General features: G+C 34.5%; 2 protein-coding genes across 3 annotated transcripts; one reads left to right on the forward strand and one right to left on the reverse strand.

The window, feature by feature from the left end:
* Positions 1–40: 40 nt before the first annotated feature.
* Positions 41–2,970, reverse strand: LOC141724405 (rust resistance kinase Lr10-like). Its single transcript, XM_074526552.1, has 3 exons — positions 1,737–2,970; positions 1,628–1,648; positions 41–1,333 (listed from the first exon to the last, which is right to left on the reverse strand). Exons 1-3 carry the CDS (start codon positions 2,515–2,517, stop codon positions 213–215), a joined length of 1,923 nt encoding a protein of 640 aa, XP_074382653.1. The 5' UTR covers positions 2,518–2,970; the 3' UTR covers positions 41–212.
* Positions 2,971–7,097: 4,127 nt separating this feature from the next.
* Positions 7,098–10,231, forward strand: LOC141724407 (rust resistance kinase Lr10-like). 2 transcript variants are annotated; one of them, XM_074526553.1, is made up of 6 exons: positions 7,098–7,892; positions 8,019–8,051; positions 8,190–8,210; positions 8,673–8,708; positions 8,801–8,824; positions 8,967–10,231. In XM_074526553.1, the coding sequence occupies exons 1-6, from the start codon at positions 7,157–7,159 to the stop codon at positions 10,070–10,072; spliced, it is 1,956 nt and encodes a 651-aa protein (XP_074382654.1). In that variant the 5' UTR covers positions 7,098–7,156; the 3' UTR covers positions 10,073–10,231. The 2 variants fall into 2 exon arrangements, with proteins under 2 accessions (XP_074382654.1, XP_074382655.1); XM_074526554.1 differs by having other exon boundaries at positions 7,752–7,892; positions 8,019–8,043.
* The last annotated feature ends 7,123 nt before the right edge of the window (positions 10,232–17,354 follow it).

Consider the following 17,354-nt stretch of genomic DNA (forward strand, 5'->3'; position numbering starts at 1 on the left):
GTGGTATTGCAGCTGCATGAACAATTGAATATTTTCAAAATGTTGCAAAAAATATATTGCTAGTAGCCAAGTACTCTGACACAGGTAGCAATCTTATACAATTGTTAAAAAAGGTTTACATGAACAAGAATAGGAATTTCCATACTAACAAACTTTTAAAGATCGTGTTTGCAGAACATTGAACAATTAAGGCTCCTTTCTTCTACTCGGAATCACTCTGATTCTGAAATAACTTCAAGCTCGTTGCCAAAGGGCATAGCGGATGGTGGTAATGCATTTCTTGACCTTGTTGAGCTAAATGGATTTGGAGGTATGGCGGGGCAGTCTTCTCCTTCCAGCATTTGGATCACATGTTTCATTGAAGGTCTGTCTGCCGGATGCCAATTTACACACCAAAGTCCTACAATTGTCAACTTCCTTTCTATCTTCTCATTAACTTCTTCCTCAATCTCACTTCTCGTTTCCCTCCCTTGCTCAAGCTGATGGAAAATCCACTCTGGGAAATATACTTCGCTGGTGTTTTCTGTTGCTAATGAAGTATGATTTCTTGATCCAACCATTTCAAGCAACAACATCCCAAAGCTGTAAACATCTGATTTGGATGATACCTTTCCGAAATTCCTTGAGAACACTTCTGGTGCGATGTAACCTACTGTCCCCCTAGCCATAGTCATGGAAACTATGCTTTGGCCTTTGGTGCACAATTTTGCTAAACCAAAATCCGAGATTTTTGGATTAAAATTCTGATCCAACAAGATGTTATGAGGTTTGATATCGAAGTGTAGGATTCGTTGGGCGCACCCTTGGTGAAGATACTCGATTCCTTTGGCGATCCCTAAAGCAATATCTTCCATCTTTTCCCAACCAAGGAACCTGTTTCTACGATTTTCTCTAGAATAGACAAACTTTTCCAGGGATTTGTTTGGTAGAAACTCATAAACAAGTGCTCTCCTACAGCCATCAGCGCAATAACCAACCAAGCGAACCACATTGATATGGTGTACTAAGCCGATAGTACTAACTTCATTTATAAAATCTTCTCCACTACCTTTAGCATCAACTTTATCGTTTAAGATCTTAATTGCAACAGGAACGTCGTTTGAAAGTTGTCCCTTGAACACTGAACCATAACCTCCTTCCCCTAATTTGACTTTAAACTGATTGCTTATCTTTTTAATGTCAGCGTAAGAGTATCTTGTGGGCTTAAGAGCTTTGTAGTCCTCCAGAAACATTTCAATCTTCTGGTGGTAATTCTTCTTTTGCTTATACAAGTGTATAACATAACAAAGGGCTACAAGGATAAATGATAGGAGTAAGATCCCTCCAACTTTACCTACATACTTCAGAAAAACATGATAAGAGTCTAAAAATACTCAAAAACATTTCTAAAGAAACAGAGAAAAATATTGTTTATAGACAATTGCATCACATAATCTTACAAACTGCACAACCCCAATACCCTTTAGATGAACTAAATAATTATCAAAGAGTGTCGGATCAGTGACGAAGATAGTCCATGCCGCAGCTGGAAGAGGTCTAGAGTTCAATTTTCAATCCCCACCCCCCGGTATCTAAAATATATATGAACCAAAAAAAAGAATAATAACAATAGGAATCAACGACTCACCTGTTTTATGCGACGAGTGACCTGTAAAATAAAACACAAACCTGTAAAATATAAATTTGTAGATATTTTCGTTAAAATAGAAATAACGTACAAGGAAGAAAAGAATAACCTTTGGGTATGGGAAAGCACTGAGTGTTAGTAGTGCTGTTTGCCTTAAATTTGCAGTACTGTCGTTTGCCTTCGCAATCCCTACAATCGGGTCGAGACCAAGACAATCCTCCCCCAAATAACGGTGTACGTGAAATGTTGTACAACTTGGTGCAAGATGTTAGAAGCGCTTCTGTAGTTTTAAGGTAAGAATAGACCACATAGACTTGAAAATCACGACCACTTAAAGAAGGGACGACTTCAATAATATTATCGATTATCCCTACGTATCCGCTTCTTGAACACTTGTAGAAGGTATAGTCTGTTAAGTATCTGGGACTGTCAAGTACATTTTCCATAAACATAAAATGTTTAAAAGGAGAACGAGTAAGGTAGTAGCCATAGTGTTGTGTAATATTGGTTGACTTGGATAAAAAGTGAAGTTGCTGGGATTTGTAGTCAATGGAATCAACATAAGCCTCAACAGATAAGGAGAGATGGAGTCCAGGGAGAGAGGTGTTGACCTGGTATTCGAACCTGAGCACCGGATGATTAGAAGAATGATCAGAGGTATTGCAGGAGAGTTCAAAGCCAGGAACGCCACAGTGATCCGGCTCTAGCTGCTTATTTTTATCTAGTAAAATTTGTTGGAATGGGAATCGAATTTTGCTTCCTCCATGGCACCTTGTCACACTGCATTCATCATGTTGTGGTATTGCAACGCCAAGTTTATTCGTGAAATAACATACAAATACAAGCAACTTCAACATATGAACAATAGCCATATCCAAGTTCCCGCACATATACTTGCGCTCCTTCTTCACTTGCTTCTACTTGATATATAGTTTATGACTTATCCACTTAAGATACCACCGGTAAAAACATTTAAAATTACACGAAATACAACAACAAATGAACATATACATACGCGATGATTTTGTTTAGGCATTCATGACACCAATTATGATGAACGAATTGCAGCTCTATTTTTCAAAAAATTTTAAAAATATCTTGTAATAATTACGACCTTACCAATAGTTTTCTTAATTTTTTAAAAATATTCAACATAATTAATTTTGTTTGCCTGTAGAACTATGAAGCAAAATATCAACCAATTCCAGAGTCGACCTGATATCAAAAGATGCCAGTACATAATGCTCCAATACATTTAATTACCATCAACATTAATTCAGGAAGTTGCTCCACCGACTGTACTGCAAAATTTGAATAGCTGGGTTGATAAGATACAGAATGGAAAACAAAGTGTGTTGCTGTTATTAATTTGTCCAGAAGACACCACACAGGCCGTCGCGATGGAAAGTAATATAGGCCGCAGGATATTATTTTATCTTTTTTTCATTATTATTATTTATGCTAGTTTGAATGGCATCCAAATTCTCAAAACAATTAAATTGATGTTAATATGTTGGGTTGGCAATATTGGAACGTTGACGTTGACGGCAGTCATGGTTTTTTCTTCAGAAACTGCAGTAATAGTGAACTTAGGACTATAAATGACAATAATAGTGGAGTTGGGGCTCAAAATGACAGGGATAAATTAACCAAAAATTTGGTGTCCAGTTTGAAAAAAGTTGAACTTCAATTTAATTTATAAACGAATATTAACGAAATTTTAAGATTTGATTTGCAAATTAAATTAACTTGAATATAATGTAGTTCAGCTTTAAAGTTACTGAACAATTTCGAGTATAATATTTTGTTAATATAGTTCGTAAATAGGTTCGTGAGTATTTATGCATAAACATGTTCGTTGATATATCTTGTGAATAAATATGTATAAAAATTATTGGGGTGTTCATCGAATAGCATAAACCCCCAAAAATCGTATGCATCACCGCACACCACACCGCAAAATGCGATTTTCAATTTTTTGTGGTGCGGTTGCGATTTGAGTTTCTGATAAACCGCGCAGTGCGGTACGGTTTGCGGTTTAGTATTTTAACGATACAGTTTAAACCGCACTGCACCGCAATTTCACACATATACACATATATATATATATGTGTATATTTATTTATTATATATATAATATGTATAGATATATTCACATATTATAATTCATTTCTTATTTACGATACTTTTGTGTTATAAATGCTAGTTTACGTTAGCAAATAACTTTCACTTTTTAATAACTCACTACACGAACTACGATTTTAACTCCATAAAAATTTAAGTTTAATTTTAAGTTTGATATATTTTTAACGAGTTAAAACATACACATTTAAGAGACTAGTCCGATTCGATTTACAAACCCTCGGGACTAGTATTTTGGTAACTTCCTTTCATACCAAGTTACTGTCTACGGACTGTTCATATAATATTTTATTATAATTTTAAAGTTATTAAGAAATGTTATTTTTATTCAATCGGAGGATGATATAATTTTTCAAGTAAATTTATAATAGGGCATTTTCATAAATACCCAAGTTTTACAATTTTTTTGTAAAAATACTGTCATTTTTTTAAATAAATTGTAAAAATACTATTTTTCAAAAAATATTCGCAAAAATATGGAGGTTACATTTGCAACCATATCTAGAATCGCTAGTAACCATATATACAACCACAAATTTTAAAAAAAATCTGTTGAAAATTACATTTAGTTGCAAAATAAGTTGTTCAAGTGGTTGCAAATGACGAAAAATGAATGTCCCTACGGGGCCAATACTAATACCACAAAACAACCCCAAAATCAACTAAAAACAACCCTAAAATCAACTAAAAACAATTAAACTCACTCACCACTAACTCAACAATGCCCCCTCCAACCACCACCACTCCACATCGTCACCCGTTGCATCCATTTCTCCACCTCCATCTGCTACGACATCTCCGCAATCTTCATCAATTCTGGCGTTGTCGTCTCCGCCGACACTAATCAATCCTCCTCCATCAATAGCACCTTTCTCTGCATTACCACTAGCACCCGCCATACTGCACGCCAGACCTGACTGATTTAGAGAAATTGTCAGGTTGTCCATACACTGTTGGGTTGATCGGAGTATTGAAAACGGAGATAGAGGTGTTGCAGCTATTTATTGGAGGAGGGGAGATGGTGATGTGGCTGATAAAGGCGATAAAGGCCTACAGGGAGTCACAGCGGCAAGGGATTATGAAGTGAGAGAGAGATGGTGAGTGAGAGAGGGAGAACGAGAAAGATATGGGGGAGGAGAGAGAGGCACTGAGAGGAAAGTGAGAGAGAGGGAAGAGAAGTTAAAAAATGGAATGGGGAGATGAAAATGTTATTTTTGCAATTTAATTGTTTGTATGTTTAAAAAGATAGTAAATTTGTAAAATTTTAAGTAAGATAGTAGAGTTGTAAATAAATATCCAAAAATTGGTATATTTGTCAAATTTCCTTTATAATATTACTCTACCAAAATTGTTTGTAAGGGTTCCAAGTTAAAAAAAAATAAAGAAAAAGTACAACATATATTCATATAATCAGAATAGTTAGGATTAATTAATACAAAAAATGCTAGTTTCATTCCAAAATTAGAGATTAATGAGCTAAAAATAAAACAAAATTAACCGATAAAAATTTAGATCAAATTTGTTAAAGAGATTAAGAATACTCAAGATAAATAGAAATAAATTATAAATTTTAAAAAGAAAATGGAGCTTATGAGGGGTCACCTCCTAGCTAAAATGGAGAAATGGACCAAAATGTCATATTTGAGTGTTAAATGGTCCAAAATGTCACTTTTGAAAATAATGGCCCAAAATTTCATTTCATAACGGTACTTCGTCTTACGTTTTGTATTTTTAATGCAAATCGGTACATGGTGTTCCGTTTTGGTATTTTAAATTTTTTTTTAATTTTTTTAAAATGTGTAAAACGGTAGTTGAAGTAGCGTTTTGGCTCAAAACGGTACATCATATAGCGTTTTGTACCAAAACGTTACTTTATCTACCGTTTTGCGCATAAAAAAATTCAAAATGTCAAAACGTTACACGAAGTTCCGTTTTAGGTGTTTTGCATAAACGGTACACGATGTACCGTTTTGAACTGACATTTAGAGCCATTTTTAACCCAAGTGACATTTGGGGCCATTTTTAACCCCAAGTGACATTTAGGGCCACCACCGCTAAATTGTCTACAACCTCATATGCATAAAAATTATATCTCTCTAATCATGAAACTTATTAGCAATAATTATAGATATCATTTACCTTAATTTCACAATAGTCAAAACTGTTAACTAAAATATGATTAACTAAAATTTTATTGAATCTGTAAGAATTTATACTCAAGTGATATTAGCTATATTCATTGGTTATATTCAAAATAATAATTTTTTATTAATTCAAATATATATTAGTGAAAGTAAATTAATTAACATTATTATATTTATGTCAATATTTAAAGTAAACATTATAAAATAAAAATAAAAAATTATTATGATTGGTTGAAAATATATTAAAATACTTAAAAATAAATAGAAAAAATATCTTAATATTATTATATTAGAATTTTGTAGATTTAGCTAAAAATAAAGGAACATTTGTATACTTAATATTTCATAACATTAATATTTTATAAATAAAATATAAATAGTACATCAATATATATAATAATAATGACATATATACATAATTTGTATGATCATAATTAAGGATTTGAAAAGTACCTTAAATATTGAAAAAATGACTTAAAATAACATATTATATATATTATAAATAAAAAAGCTTTATAATAAGATAGGATTAGAATTTGATGTTAATTAATATAGATGATGGACATATAAATCAACTAGTGGGTGTTGGTTTCTCTTTATGTAAAATTATACCTATATATAGGTTATAACGAGTGACGTAGATATTATATCTAAAAGTAATTAAAGTTAATTTTGGAGATGCTCACAGCTTTGTACCATGTTTAAATCTATAATTTATTAATTATTAATATTTAAATGTGTTATACATTTTGAGTTTTAATATTTAATTAATTTCAATTATATTCAGCATTTTTTTATTAAATTTATATTTTATTTACACTTTCATTAGATTAAATATTAAATAAATTTATTTTTATCATTTAAAATATATATTAGTAGGAATAAAATAATATTTTTAAATATAATTAATCGTTATAACTAATATCATTGTAGTACATATTTTTAAAGGTTTAAGAAATTTTAGATAATTATGATTTGTCTTATGATTACTAGTAATCTGGTTAGAGATGCTCTAATTCAAAATTGCAAGTGCCAAATTTTCTATATTACAAATGCTCGAATCTGCATTATGCAAATACATTAAATGCAGTTTTCTTTAATAATCGTAGTAGATTTTATTTTATTTTGCTAATATAATTTATAAAAATCAGTATTGTATTTTGTGGAATTATGTCATTCATATGAGCTTGGTAATTTCATATGGGAGTTTAGTTAATTAAATATTGCAGGGATGGTCTGATGGATGGTTGATCCACGAGAAATGATGTCGTCTTGGTTACTAAGTGTCTTCATTGTAGCTTTAACAACACTATCCAACAGCTGCTGCCAAGCCTCTTCCTGCGGTAGTATTGGTAACATCACCCGCCCTTTCTATCTCAAGGATCAACCACACAATTGGCATGGTTTCAGATTTCAACTCTCTTGCCACAAAAATCGCACTACTTTACGATTTCCTACTTCCCAGTTTCCCATGTTTTATGTGGAGGCTATCAATTACGACAAACAAACTGTTCGGCTAATTGATTCTGGTATAGCCACAAATAACTACTCATGTTCCTCTGCTCCTCTCCATCCTTTCTTCAATAAAACTAAATACTTTTACTTGATGCCTTCTTTTCCTGCAATTCGAGAGTTCAATCAGCCAATAACATATATTGACTGTCCGGCTCCTGTGTCAAAATCATCCTTAACACATAGATATAAACCCATAACTCCTTGCTCATCATCACTCTCTTCATACGTTGTCATCGGAGATATGGATTCCTCGGAAGTGGAGAACAATTGCACGATTCAGAAGGCGACATGGGTATCATCAGCATGGCCTAATATTAATAGAAAATCTTTCTTGGATATTCAGGACATGGTTTACGGAGTAGACCTACCATTCAGATATTTTTCCTGCCTAAAGTGTCATAATGGTCTTTCTGTGTATTGTTCGGATGTAAAAACCGAAAATCCTGACTTGGGCTGCCCGGATGGTGAGTGTGTTTTCATACATAGAAATCATTTATTGATTATTATCCGGGGATAAATTTCAAATATAAACCCAGATGTGAGGCTTTATTCAAGTTTTACTCACCAAACGGCTTTGTATGTCTTTGTAGGAATTCGGTATCCTGTTTGGTTTAGGTACTTGGGTGAGCAATCTCACAATTTTCCTCCTTAAATTATTCCATCCTTTAGTAATCTTTGGTGCTGAAATATGCATATCTATCTAATTTAATACTATATCGTTTTATTAAAGTGTTAACATATTTTTTTTGTTTTTTACACAGAAATTCCAAGCGCCCTCTCGGGTAAGATGCTACAATATTTTACTATGAAGCTAAACTTGATCAAACTAGTTTATGATGAAGTTTTGATCAAGTTTAGCTTGTTTATGAAACTTCACATTTCCATTTTGTGAACCGAATCAAGTGAAACCAGTGTGATTTCGAGTAGCATGTTGAACTGTTCACTAGCATCTCTACTCATTTACAGTGCCACAGGAGACTATGTTGGTTTTTTAATTTTGGGTGTTAACAGAGTCTACATGGGATCACAGTGATACCTCATTCCTCATTTATTTTGTATGCATAATGAGTTTTAAAAAAAAATTATATCAAAATTATGCAAGAAAAGTTAAAATGTCTGCATGACATCATTCAAACATTTTGAGATAGAAATGTTTTCAAAACTTTATGTAAGATAATTTGTATTCCCAATTGATTATGAGTTATGACTAGGCTAAAACAGCTCTGTGCATACATGTCTTGTAGGTGGTCCGTTCTTCGCTTTGTTTTGGCTTCTGCAGCGTGAGTAATCATAAAATTTTCCTCTTTTTCTCCATCAAATATCTTTTTAAGTGTTATTTAACATATCCTTCTTCTTTCTTTTAACCTTACAGGATATTTTGGCACCTTGGTCCAAGGTAAGACGTTAAAACTTCAGAATGACTTTCTCATAAAAAAAATTCCTCTGCTAAAATGCGTTAACCAGCACTACAGTTTTCATATTTCTGGTATAATAATTAGTAAAAACAAGTTTCTTTTCTAATATGTTGTCCTCTGCAGATATTGGAGCGTATGTAAGATTAGTGTGCGGAACAGCATTTATAATTGGATGTATAGTATACAAATTAAGGAGAAGACATTTATCTGTATATGACAACATAGAAGACTTCCTCCAACGTCAAAACAATTTCATGCCCATTAGGTACAGTTATTCCCAACTTAAAAAATCCACCAACGGGTTTAAAGATAAACTCGGTGAAGGAGGCTTTGGTACTGTACACAAAGGAAAACTTCGAAGTGGCCTCATTGTAGCTGTTAAAGTATTAAGCAACTACAAGGCTAGCGGGCAAGATTTCATTAATGAAGTTGGTACCATTGGTAGGATTCATCATATTAACATTGTGAGACTTGTTGGCTTTTGTGTTGAGGGTCCAAAACGTGCCCTCGTTTATGAGTTCATGCCTAATGGTTCTCTTGATAAATACATTTTCGTTGATGGAGATGAAAGTGAAGCCGGGAGAACAACATTTGTGAGTTGTGAAAAGATGTACGAGATTTCATGCAAAGTGGCCCGTGGCATTGAGTATTTACATCGAGGTTGTGACATGCAAATCTTACATTTTGACATCAAGCCTCATAATATTCTCCTCGATGAGAACTTCAATCCAAAAATTTCTGATTTTGGCCTTGCGAAACTACATGCTACTGATGATAGTATTGTGACTATGACTGCAGCAAGGGGAACACTGGGTTACATGGCTCCAGAATTATTTTACAAAAATATTGGAGGTGTTTCTATGAAGGCAGATGTTTATAGTTTTGGAATGTTGTTAATGGAAATGGCTGGTAAAAGGAAAAATATAAATCCGTTGAAGGATGAAATTAGCCAAATTTACTTCCCTTCATGGATTTATGACCAAATTAGCAAAGGTAAAGAGATTGAAATTGAAGATGCTACTGAAAATGAGAAGATGTTGGTTAAGAAGATGATTATTGTAGCAATGTGGTGTATACAAATGAAGCCAGCTGAGCGACCTTCAATGCACGAAGTTATTGGAATGCTTGAAGGGGATCTCGAACTTTTGGTGATGCCCCCAAAACCTTTAATTTGCCCAGAAGAGACATCGACTGAGGATGCAGAACTTAGTCTAACGTCTTCAAACTGATAACGTGTGGGTATGATTCTAAATATAATCACAAGAGAGTGATTAGCCTATTTGATCACTTGATTTGTCATACTGCGTATTATTTGTCTGAAGCTTGTAATGCAAACCAGCAATCACTTATATTCATAAGGTCCTATGGCCAAAACTCAGTTCGTTTCAGAGATGCTAGTAAACTAGATATATATATCGAATAGTGCAAACATTATGATCATTGTGTCCAACATTTATGGACCGAGGAAGCTACAGCTAGTACATGATCAGAGCTAAGCAAGAAAATTTTCAAATGTCAAAAAAAAAGAAGATAGATCGTGCAAAGACGTATCTCACATTGACATATAAACTTTGAGTATAGAAATATTTTGGCAAAGCCTATGCAACTTGTTAAAGTTGATCATAAGGTAAGATAAATGAAGAGCATAAGCATACCACTTGAATGTGGATTTCAAACTCCGGCTACACAGAGTACAATATAACTCTTAAACTTAATTTCCGGAAGACGTGATAATATTATGGTTGGCGTGGTTAATATTGAGTTATCAATATCATTCATCACAACTTGGGTGTCATCCTCCCTGTTGCCCAGAATTAATAAAACATCTTTCTCCCAACTACACAATGTGGCTTACGGAGTAGACCTTCCATTTAAAAACTTTTCTTGCCTAACGTGTCCTGCCCCTCGATCGCGATACTGTCACAAAGGAAAGTGCCAATGGTTCCTCCAAAGTTGGTAAGCATTTCACATTCCTTCCTTACACGATCTCTTTTGTTTTTACCAATTTCATCAACCAACTATAAACATTATACACAGTTATTATGATATTCTAATTTTATACCTAGTAAAATGATATTTTTTAGATGGGGAGAAAAATATTATCCCGGCCAGAAGGTTTGTTTATTCTGTGTTTCAAAATATTTAAAATTATATTTTTATTTTTTAAGTAATTGAATACATGGTTTATTTGGGAATTCAAATCTTCCGTTTTAGGTATTATTCATGCTAACTTAAATCCGTGCGATGCAAGGGTTCCTATTAATATTTAAAAGTTTTATTTATCCAGTCATATTCTAATTTTTAAAATAATTTTGTATATATATGATAATTATAAATTTATAATGAAAATAATAGTATAACTTTAGGAATAAGTAAACTAATTTAACAATTTAGTAGTTTAACACATATATAACTGATAAGAAAAGAAATAACAACAATACATGGCCAGCTCATAGGAAGGACAGCTCATATTATTCTGTTAGTTTTGTCAAAGTTGTATGGCTGAGTTTTCTTTTTGTCTTCATGTGTAAACCTTGCTACTTAAGACTGGCCATAGAGATCTGTCTCTCTCAATGCAGTTATAACAATTTCCTTTGCTCATTCTCTCGATTCTCTTTATCTGCATTATTGATTCATGATTATATCTATCATGAGGTAGCTATAGCTATCACTTTATTTTGCTCTTTATGGTATCAGAGCCTTTTTTCATAAAATCATATATGTTTTCTTTTTATTCTGAGCATCAAGACTCAACCTTCCAGGTCTACTTTTATTACAACATTTATACTCATTCCAGATCTACTTTTATAAATCATTATGTCTACATCTCGGATCACATACCAAGATATGTTGAATCCTCTGTTTCTGCACTCTTCTGATGGGGCTACTTCAATCCAGGTTGACAAATTACAAGGAAGCTCGGATTATAGAGCTTGGAAAAGATCTCTTGAAATCGGTCTTACCTCAAAACGAAAACTTGGGTTTGTAAAAGGAACTGTGGAAAAGTCTGTTGATGATGCTGCAAAAGCTGAAATGTGGGACACCTGTGATAACATGGTAATTTCTTGGCTCACCTCTAATGTCTCTACTGCTATTAGACAGTCCATTATTTACATGACTACATCTAGAGAAATATGGCTTAATCTGGAACAACGTTTCTCTATATCTAATGGGTCTAGAAAATATAAGTTGAGTAAGGAGTTGTATGATATTAAGCAAAATGATATGTCTATTAATAATTATTATACTGCCCTGAGAACTGTATGGGAGGAACTGGACTCCTTGAATGCCTTAGCAACTATTGTTGCATCTACAACTGAGATTAAAAAATTATTGTCTGAGATTGAGTTGCAGAAAGAGGAATCTAAATTGTTTCAATTCTTAAACGGTCTGAATGAGATTTACTCTGCACAAAGGAGTCAATTATTGCTGAATAATCCCCTTCCAAGCGTCGAAAATGCCACAACTATTCTGCAGCAAGAGGAAGCACATAGAGACATTCTAAAGCCGTCAAAAGCGGCTGATCATGACATTCTAGCTATGTACAACAAAGGAGCATCTTCAACTCCAAAGATTTATCAGTGCACTGCTTGTGGAGGAAAGGGGCACACTCAAGACAGGTGTTGGTCCAATATAGGATATCCTAGGTGGCATCCCAAATACAGAGGCCCCAACCCTGTCAGCAATCAATTCAGACCTTCAATTTCTAATACACAAAGCAACAGAGCTAAGTGGTCAGGAAATCAGAAACCACAACAGTTCAAGTCTGCAAACGTGGCTCAATCTGCAAATTCTTCAACTACTGATATGACACTGTTTACACCTGAACAACTTGCACAACTGATGCAAATGTCTGGATTTCAAGGGACACCAGATAATGAGGATCAATTGGAGACACCGTTTTCTGGGATGATGACTTGTCAAAATGCAAGTGTTGCAGCTGGAGATTGGATAATTGACTCTGGAGCTTCCGATCATATGACACCGCATTTAATCAACCTTGATTCTCTGGTAGCTGTGACAACTGCTCCCCTTATCAACCTCCCAACTAGAGCTACAGCTAAAATAACTCACACCGGTAACACTTCTTTTCCCAATGGTCTCTATTTGACAAATGTGCTCTGCGTTCCTTTCTTTAAACATAACATGTTGTCTGTCCAAAAGCTTATTAAACATTCCAACTGTGAAGTCAAATTTCTCCCCACACATTGCTTAATTATTGATAATCTCACTCAAAATATCAAAGCTATGGGTGAAGCCAAACAAGGTTTGTATTACTTGGTCAATACTACTGATCCTCACTCTTGGTTGTCTAAACATAATTTGTCATCTGTCAGTTGTTTGAATTCTGCTGTTAATTCTAACCGTGACGTGCCTGTAAGTGTCTGGCACCATAGACTAGGTCATACACCTATTGCTAAACTGAAACTAATACCTGAAATATCCACCATAAACAGCCATAGCCAAACATGTTTGACCTGTCCTATGGCGAAATTAGTGAACCTTCCCTTTACCCTCAGTGACTTTTATGCCTCTGAAAACTTTGAACTTATACACATTGATACTTGGGGCCCCTATAAAAGTCCCCACTCAAGGTCATCACAAGTATTTTTTGACCATAGTAGATGATCACAGCCGCCACACTTGGATCTCTCTGCTGCTTCATAAATCTGATGCTTTTTCTGTCTTCAAAGCCTTCTATAACTATGCCCAAACACAATTGGCCAAACAAATAAAGATTGTTCGTTCAGATAATGCAATGGAATTTTACTGATTCTCAGTTTGTTCAGTTTTTTCATGACAATGGTATAATACATCAGATATCATGCTCTCACAAACCACAACAAAATGCTAGGGTGGAACGCAAACACCGTCATATCTTAAAAATTGCAAGAGCTATTCGGTTTCATGCTCACTTACCTGTGTCTCTTTGGGGTGACTGTGTACAAGCTGTAGTGCACATCATCAATCGTCTACCTACCCCGGTTCTGAATAATTCAACATCTTATTATGTGTTGCACAAAGAACAAACCTCATACTTTCATTTAAAAGTCATTGGATGCTTGGCCTTTGCTCATAATCCATCATTCACCACAGACAAACTATCACCAAAAGTTGTCCCTTGCCTTTTTCTTAGTTACCCCCCTTCCAAAAAAGGGTACAAACTTTTAAATCTCCTCAATCAGACAACTTTCACTTCAAGGGATGTCACGTTTCATGAATCCATCTTCCCATATTATCCAGACTCTTTGACCAACTATATGAAGCCATTACCAGTATCTGAAACTGTACTTCAACCACCAGTTGTGTTTGATGAAATGGACCCTTACATGAGCATCACTGATGATCCATCTTCTGATCCTGATACAACCTCAGACACCTCACCTTTAAACACAACATCACCTGAAGACATACCACCACTAAGAAGATCTACCAGAACTCGACAGAATCCAGCTTGGTTTCAGCAATATCAAGTCAGTGCTTCTATTAATCACTTAACTCAGATTCCTCAAGTATCAAATCTGGCCTTCACGACTACTCAACCTCAATTTCAGTGTCTATTGTCTTCTCTTACCTCAACAAATGACCCTATTTATTTCAAAGATGCTGTCACAGATCAGGGATGGGTAGAGGCCATGAATGCTGAACTTCAGGCATTGGAGTCAAATCATACATGGACTATCACAACTCTACCACCTCATAGGAAAGCCATATGGTGCAAATGGTTGTATAAAACAAAATTTCAAGCAGATGGTACTGTTGAAAGAAAGAAAGCAAGACTTGTAATTCTGGGATGCAATCAGACCTATGGTGAAGACTTTGCTGAGACCTATGCTCCTGTGGCTAAACTCACCACGATTCGGACCTTGCTAGCAGTTGCTGCCCTCGCACACTGGGAAACAGTTCATATGGACGTTACAAACGCATTCTTGTATGGTGAATTACATGAAATTGTTTTCATGAAACTACCACAGGGCTACTCTCATCCTGGCTGCAGAATTCAGGTGAATCAGACCCTGATCAAAACTGATCACACCCTTGTGTGTCAACTGCATAAATCTCTTTATGGCCTACGTCAGGCTCCAAGGCAATGGTTCTTCAAGCTTTCTGTTACACTTATTGATCTTCACTATGTTCAGTCCAAGTCTGATGCTAGCTTGTTTCTGAAAAAATCTGCTTCAAACATAACAGTGGTGCTGGCATACGTAGATGACCTTCTGATTTGTGAGAATGACAGCTCTCAGATAAGTCACCTCAAACAAATGTTGTCTAATAAGTTTCACATGAAAGACTTAGGACCTGTAAAATACTTTCTGGGTCTTGAAATTGACAGGTCAGCAAGTGGTTTTTTATATCTCAACAGAAATACACCAAGATTTACTTGAGGATTATGGCATGTCGAAGGCAAAATCATTGAACTTACCTATGGATTCACATCTCAAGCTGACACATGACAAAGGAGATCTACTTCCAAACCCAGTCATCTATCAAAGACTCTTGGGTAAATTAATTTACCTCACGGTCACAAAACCAGACATAGCCTTCTCTGTGCAGTTACTGACCCAGTTCATGCATTCTCCAACAACAGTTCACTATCAGACTACAAAGAAACTGCTGAGATACTTGGTTGGTACTGCAAGTCAAGGCATCTTACTAGCTGCATGAGGAGCTGCACAGCTAACTGCCTATTGCGACAGTGATTGGGCCAGTTGTCCTCTGACAAGGCGTTCCACATCTGGCTACTGCATCTTCTTTGGCTCGTCTCCCATCTCTTGGAAATCAAAAAAACAAACAGTGGTGGCAAGAAGCTCAGCAGAAGCAGAGTATAGATCAATGGCACTTACTACGTGTGAAGTCACATGGCTTACAGCCCTTCTAAAAGACCTTGGCATTCACAATCTACCACCTGTTGTTTTAAACTGTGACAACCAGGCAGCCATTGCCATTGCTGCAAACCCAGTTCTTCATGAAAAACCAAGCATGTTGACATAGATTGTCACTATGTCAGGGATCAATTAAAAGCTGTCAACATCTCCACTACAAAGGTCTCGTCTACTCAACAGGTTGCAGACATCTTCACCAAAATTCTTCCTGTTAAGCTTCATCAGGCTCATGTTCGCAAGCTGACCAATTCAGTTCCCTCTTGTCAGCTTGAGGGGGAGTGATAAGAAAAGAAATAACAATAATACATGGCCAGCTCATAGAAAGGACAACTCACATTATTCAGTTTATTTTGTCTTAGTTGTATGGCTGAGTTTTCTTTTTGTCTTCATGTGTAAACCTTGCTACTTAAGACTGGCCATAGAGATCTGTCTCTCTCAATGCAGTTATAACAATTTCCTTTGCTCATTCTCTCGATTCTCTTTATCTGCATTATTGATTCATGATTATGTCTATCATGAGGTAGTTATAGCTATCACTTTATTTTGCTCTTCAATAACAGTATTTATTTATTTTCTAATAATAGCATATTTTAATAATAGGATACGTTGTGGTCGTAGTTTAGCAGGATAAGTAAACTATATCTAGTGGTTTAACAATATAGTAGTTTGACGGATATATAACATTATTTATTTATTTTCTTTAATAATCAAAATTAGGAAATAACCGTTGAACCAAATTATATATCATTCCGATTATTATAATATAATAAGTATAGATTTTATTAGCTAAGGTAATTCTTATTTTTGAGATTTAAGATTTTTTTCATATACCATCATGTACTAAATATATAGACACGAATTTCTTAATTTTGACTTTCTATAAAATAAATGATACACAAATATATTCGAGGATTGGATCTATTTTACAATTTTGACACGAAGATAGGCAAGTACATCTAATCAAAGTAAACATAATCATTACACACAATATGACCGATTGCCCGGCCTATTCTCCCACCATTTACCTATTTTATTTTTGTTTATTTCATTTGATTAACAGTTTATATTATTTTTTTTATAAAAAAAATTATTGTAGGTAACCCATCCTTCGGGTGCGTATTGGGTAAAATCTACGGACTCACGCAATAAACTATGTGAATCAAGGTAAACCGCGGGCTCACGCAAGAGCCTGCAAATCATGTGAATCAAGGTAAACCGCATTTAAAGCGACAGATTCTGGCTCAAGAGGCATAATCATTAATTCTCCTCCCATGGGATTCGAATCTATGACCAAGAGGATAATTTTCCTCTCTTTAACCAACTGAGCCAACCTTTGAGTTAAAGTTAATTTCTTAAAAAAAAATTAAATATAACTTTTTTTGTTGTAAGACCGCAAAAAAACTGAATATGACAATTTAACAAAGTTATTTAATAAAAAATACAAAATAACTTGTATAATTGCTTTTAATAGGAACTTGCATTACTATATATCATAATTTCAATTTTTAAAATAATTTAATTTTAGTATTTTTACCCGATACCAAATAAATATTATACTTCTTATTTTTTCTTAATCACATAAAATTATAGCTTATAAATAATATCATGTTGCATATAAAAAAGGCTA

This window comes from Apium graveolens, chromosome 5 (assembly GCF_009905375.1).
Source record: "Apium graveolens cultivar Ventura chromosome 5, ASM990537v1, whole genome shotgun sequence".
NCBI lineage: Eukaryota > Viridiplantae > Streptophyta > Magnoliopsida > Apiales > Apiaceae > Apium > Apium graveolens.

Bases quoted from the DNA above. Each gene is read 5' to 3' on its own strand.
- LOC141724405 (XM_074526552.1), bottom strand. From the start codon at position 2,517: ATGTGCGGGAACTTGGATATGGCTATTGTTCATATGTTGAAGTTGCTT. The intron at 1,649-1,736 runs GTTATTCTTTTC...TTTATTTTACAG, and splicing joins GTGCTTTCCCATACCCAAAG to GTCACTCGTCGCATAAAACA. The intron at 1,334-1,627 runs GTGAGTCGTTGA...TGAAGTATGTAG, and splicing joins TCACTCGTCGCATAAAACAG to GTAAAGTTGGAGGGATCTTA.
- LOC141724407 (XM_074526553.1), top strand. From the start codon at position 7,157: ATGGTTGATCCACGAGAAATGATGTCGTCTTGGTTACTAAGTGTCTTC. The intron at 7,893-8,018 runs GTGAGTGTGTTT...ATGTCTTTGTAG, and splicing joins TGACTTGGGCTGCCCGGATG to GAATTCGGTATCCTGTTTGG. The intron at 8,052-8,189 runs GTGAGCAATCTC...TTTTTTACACAG, and splicing joins TGTTTGGTTTAGGTACTTGG to AAATTCCAAGCGCCCTCTCG.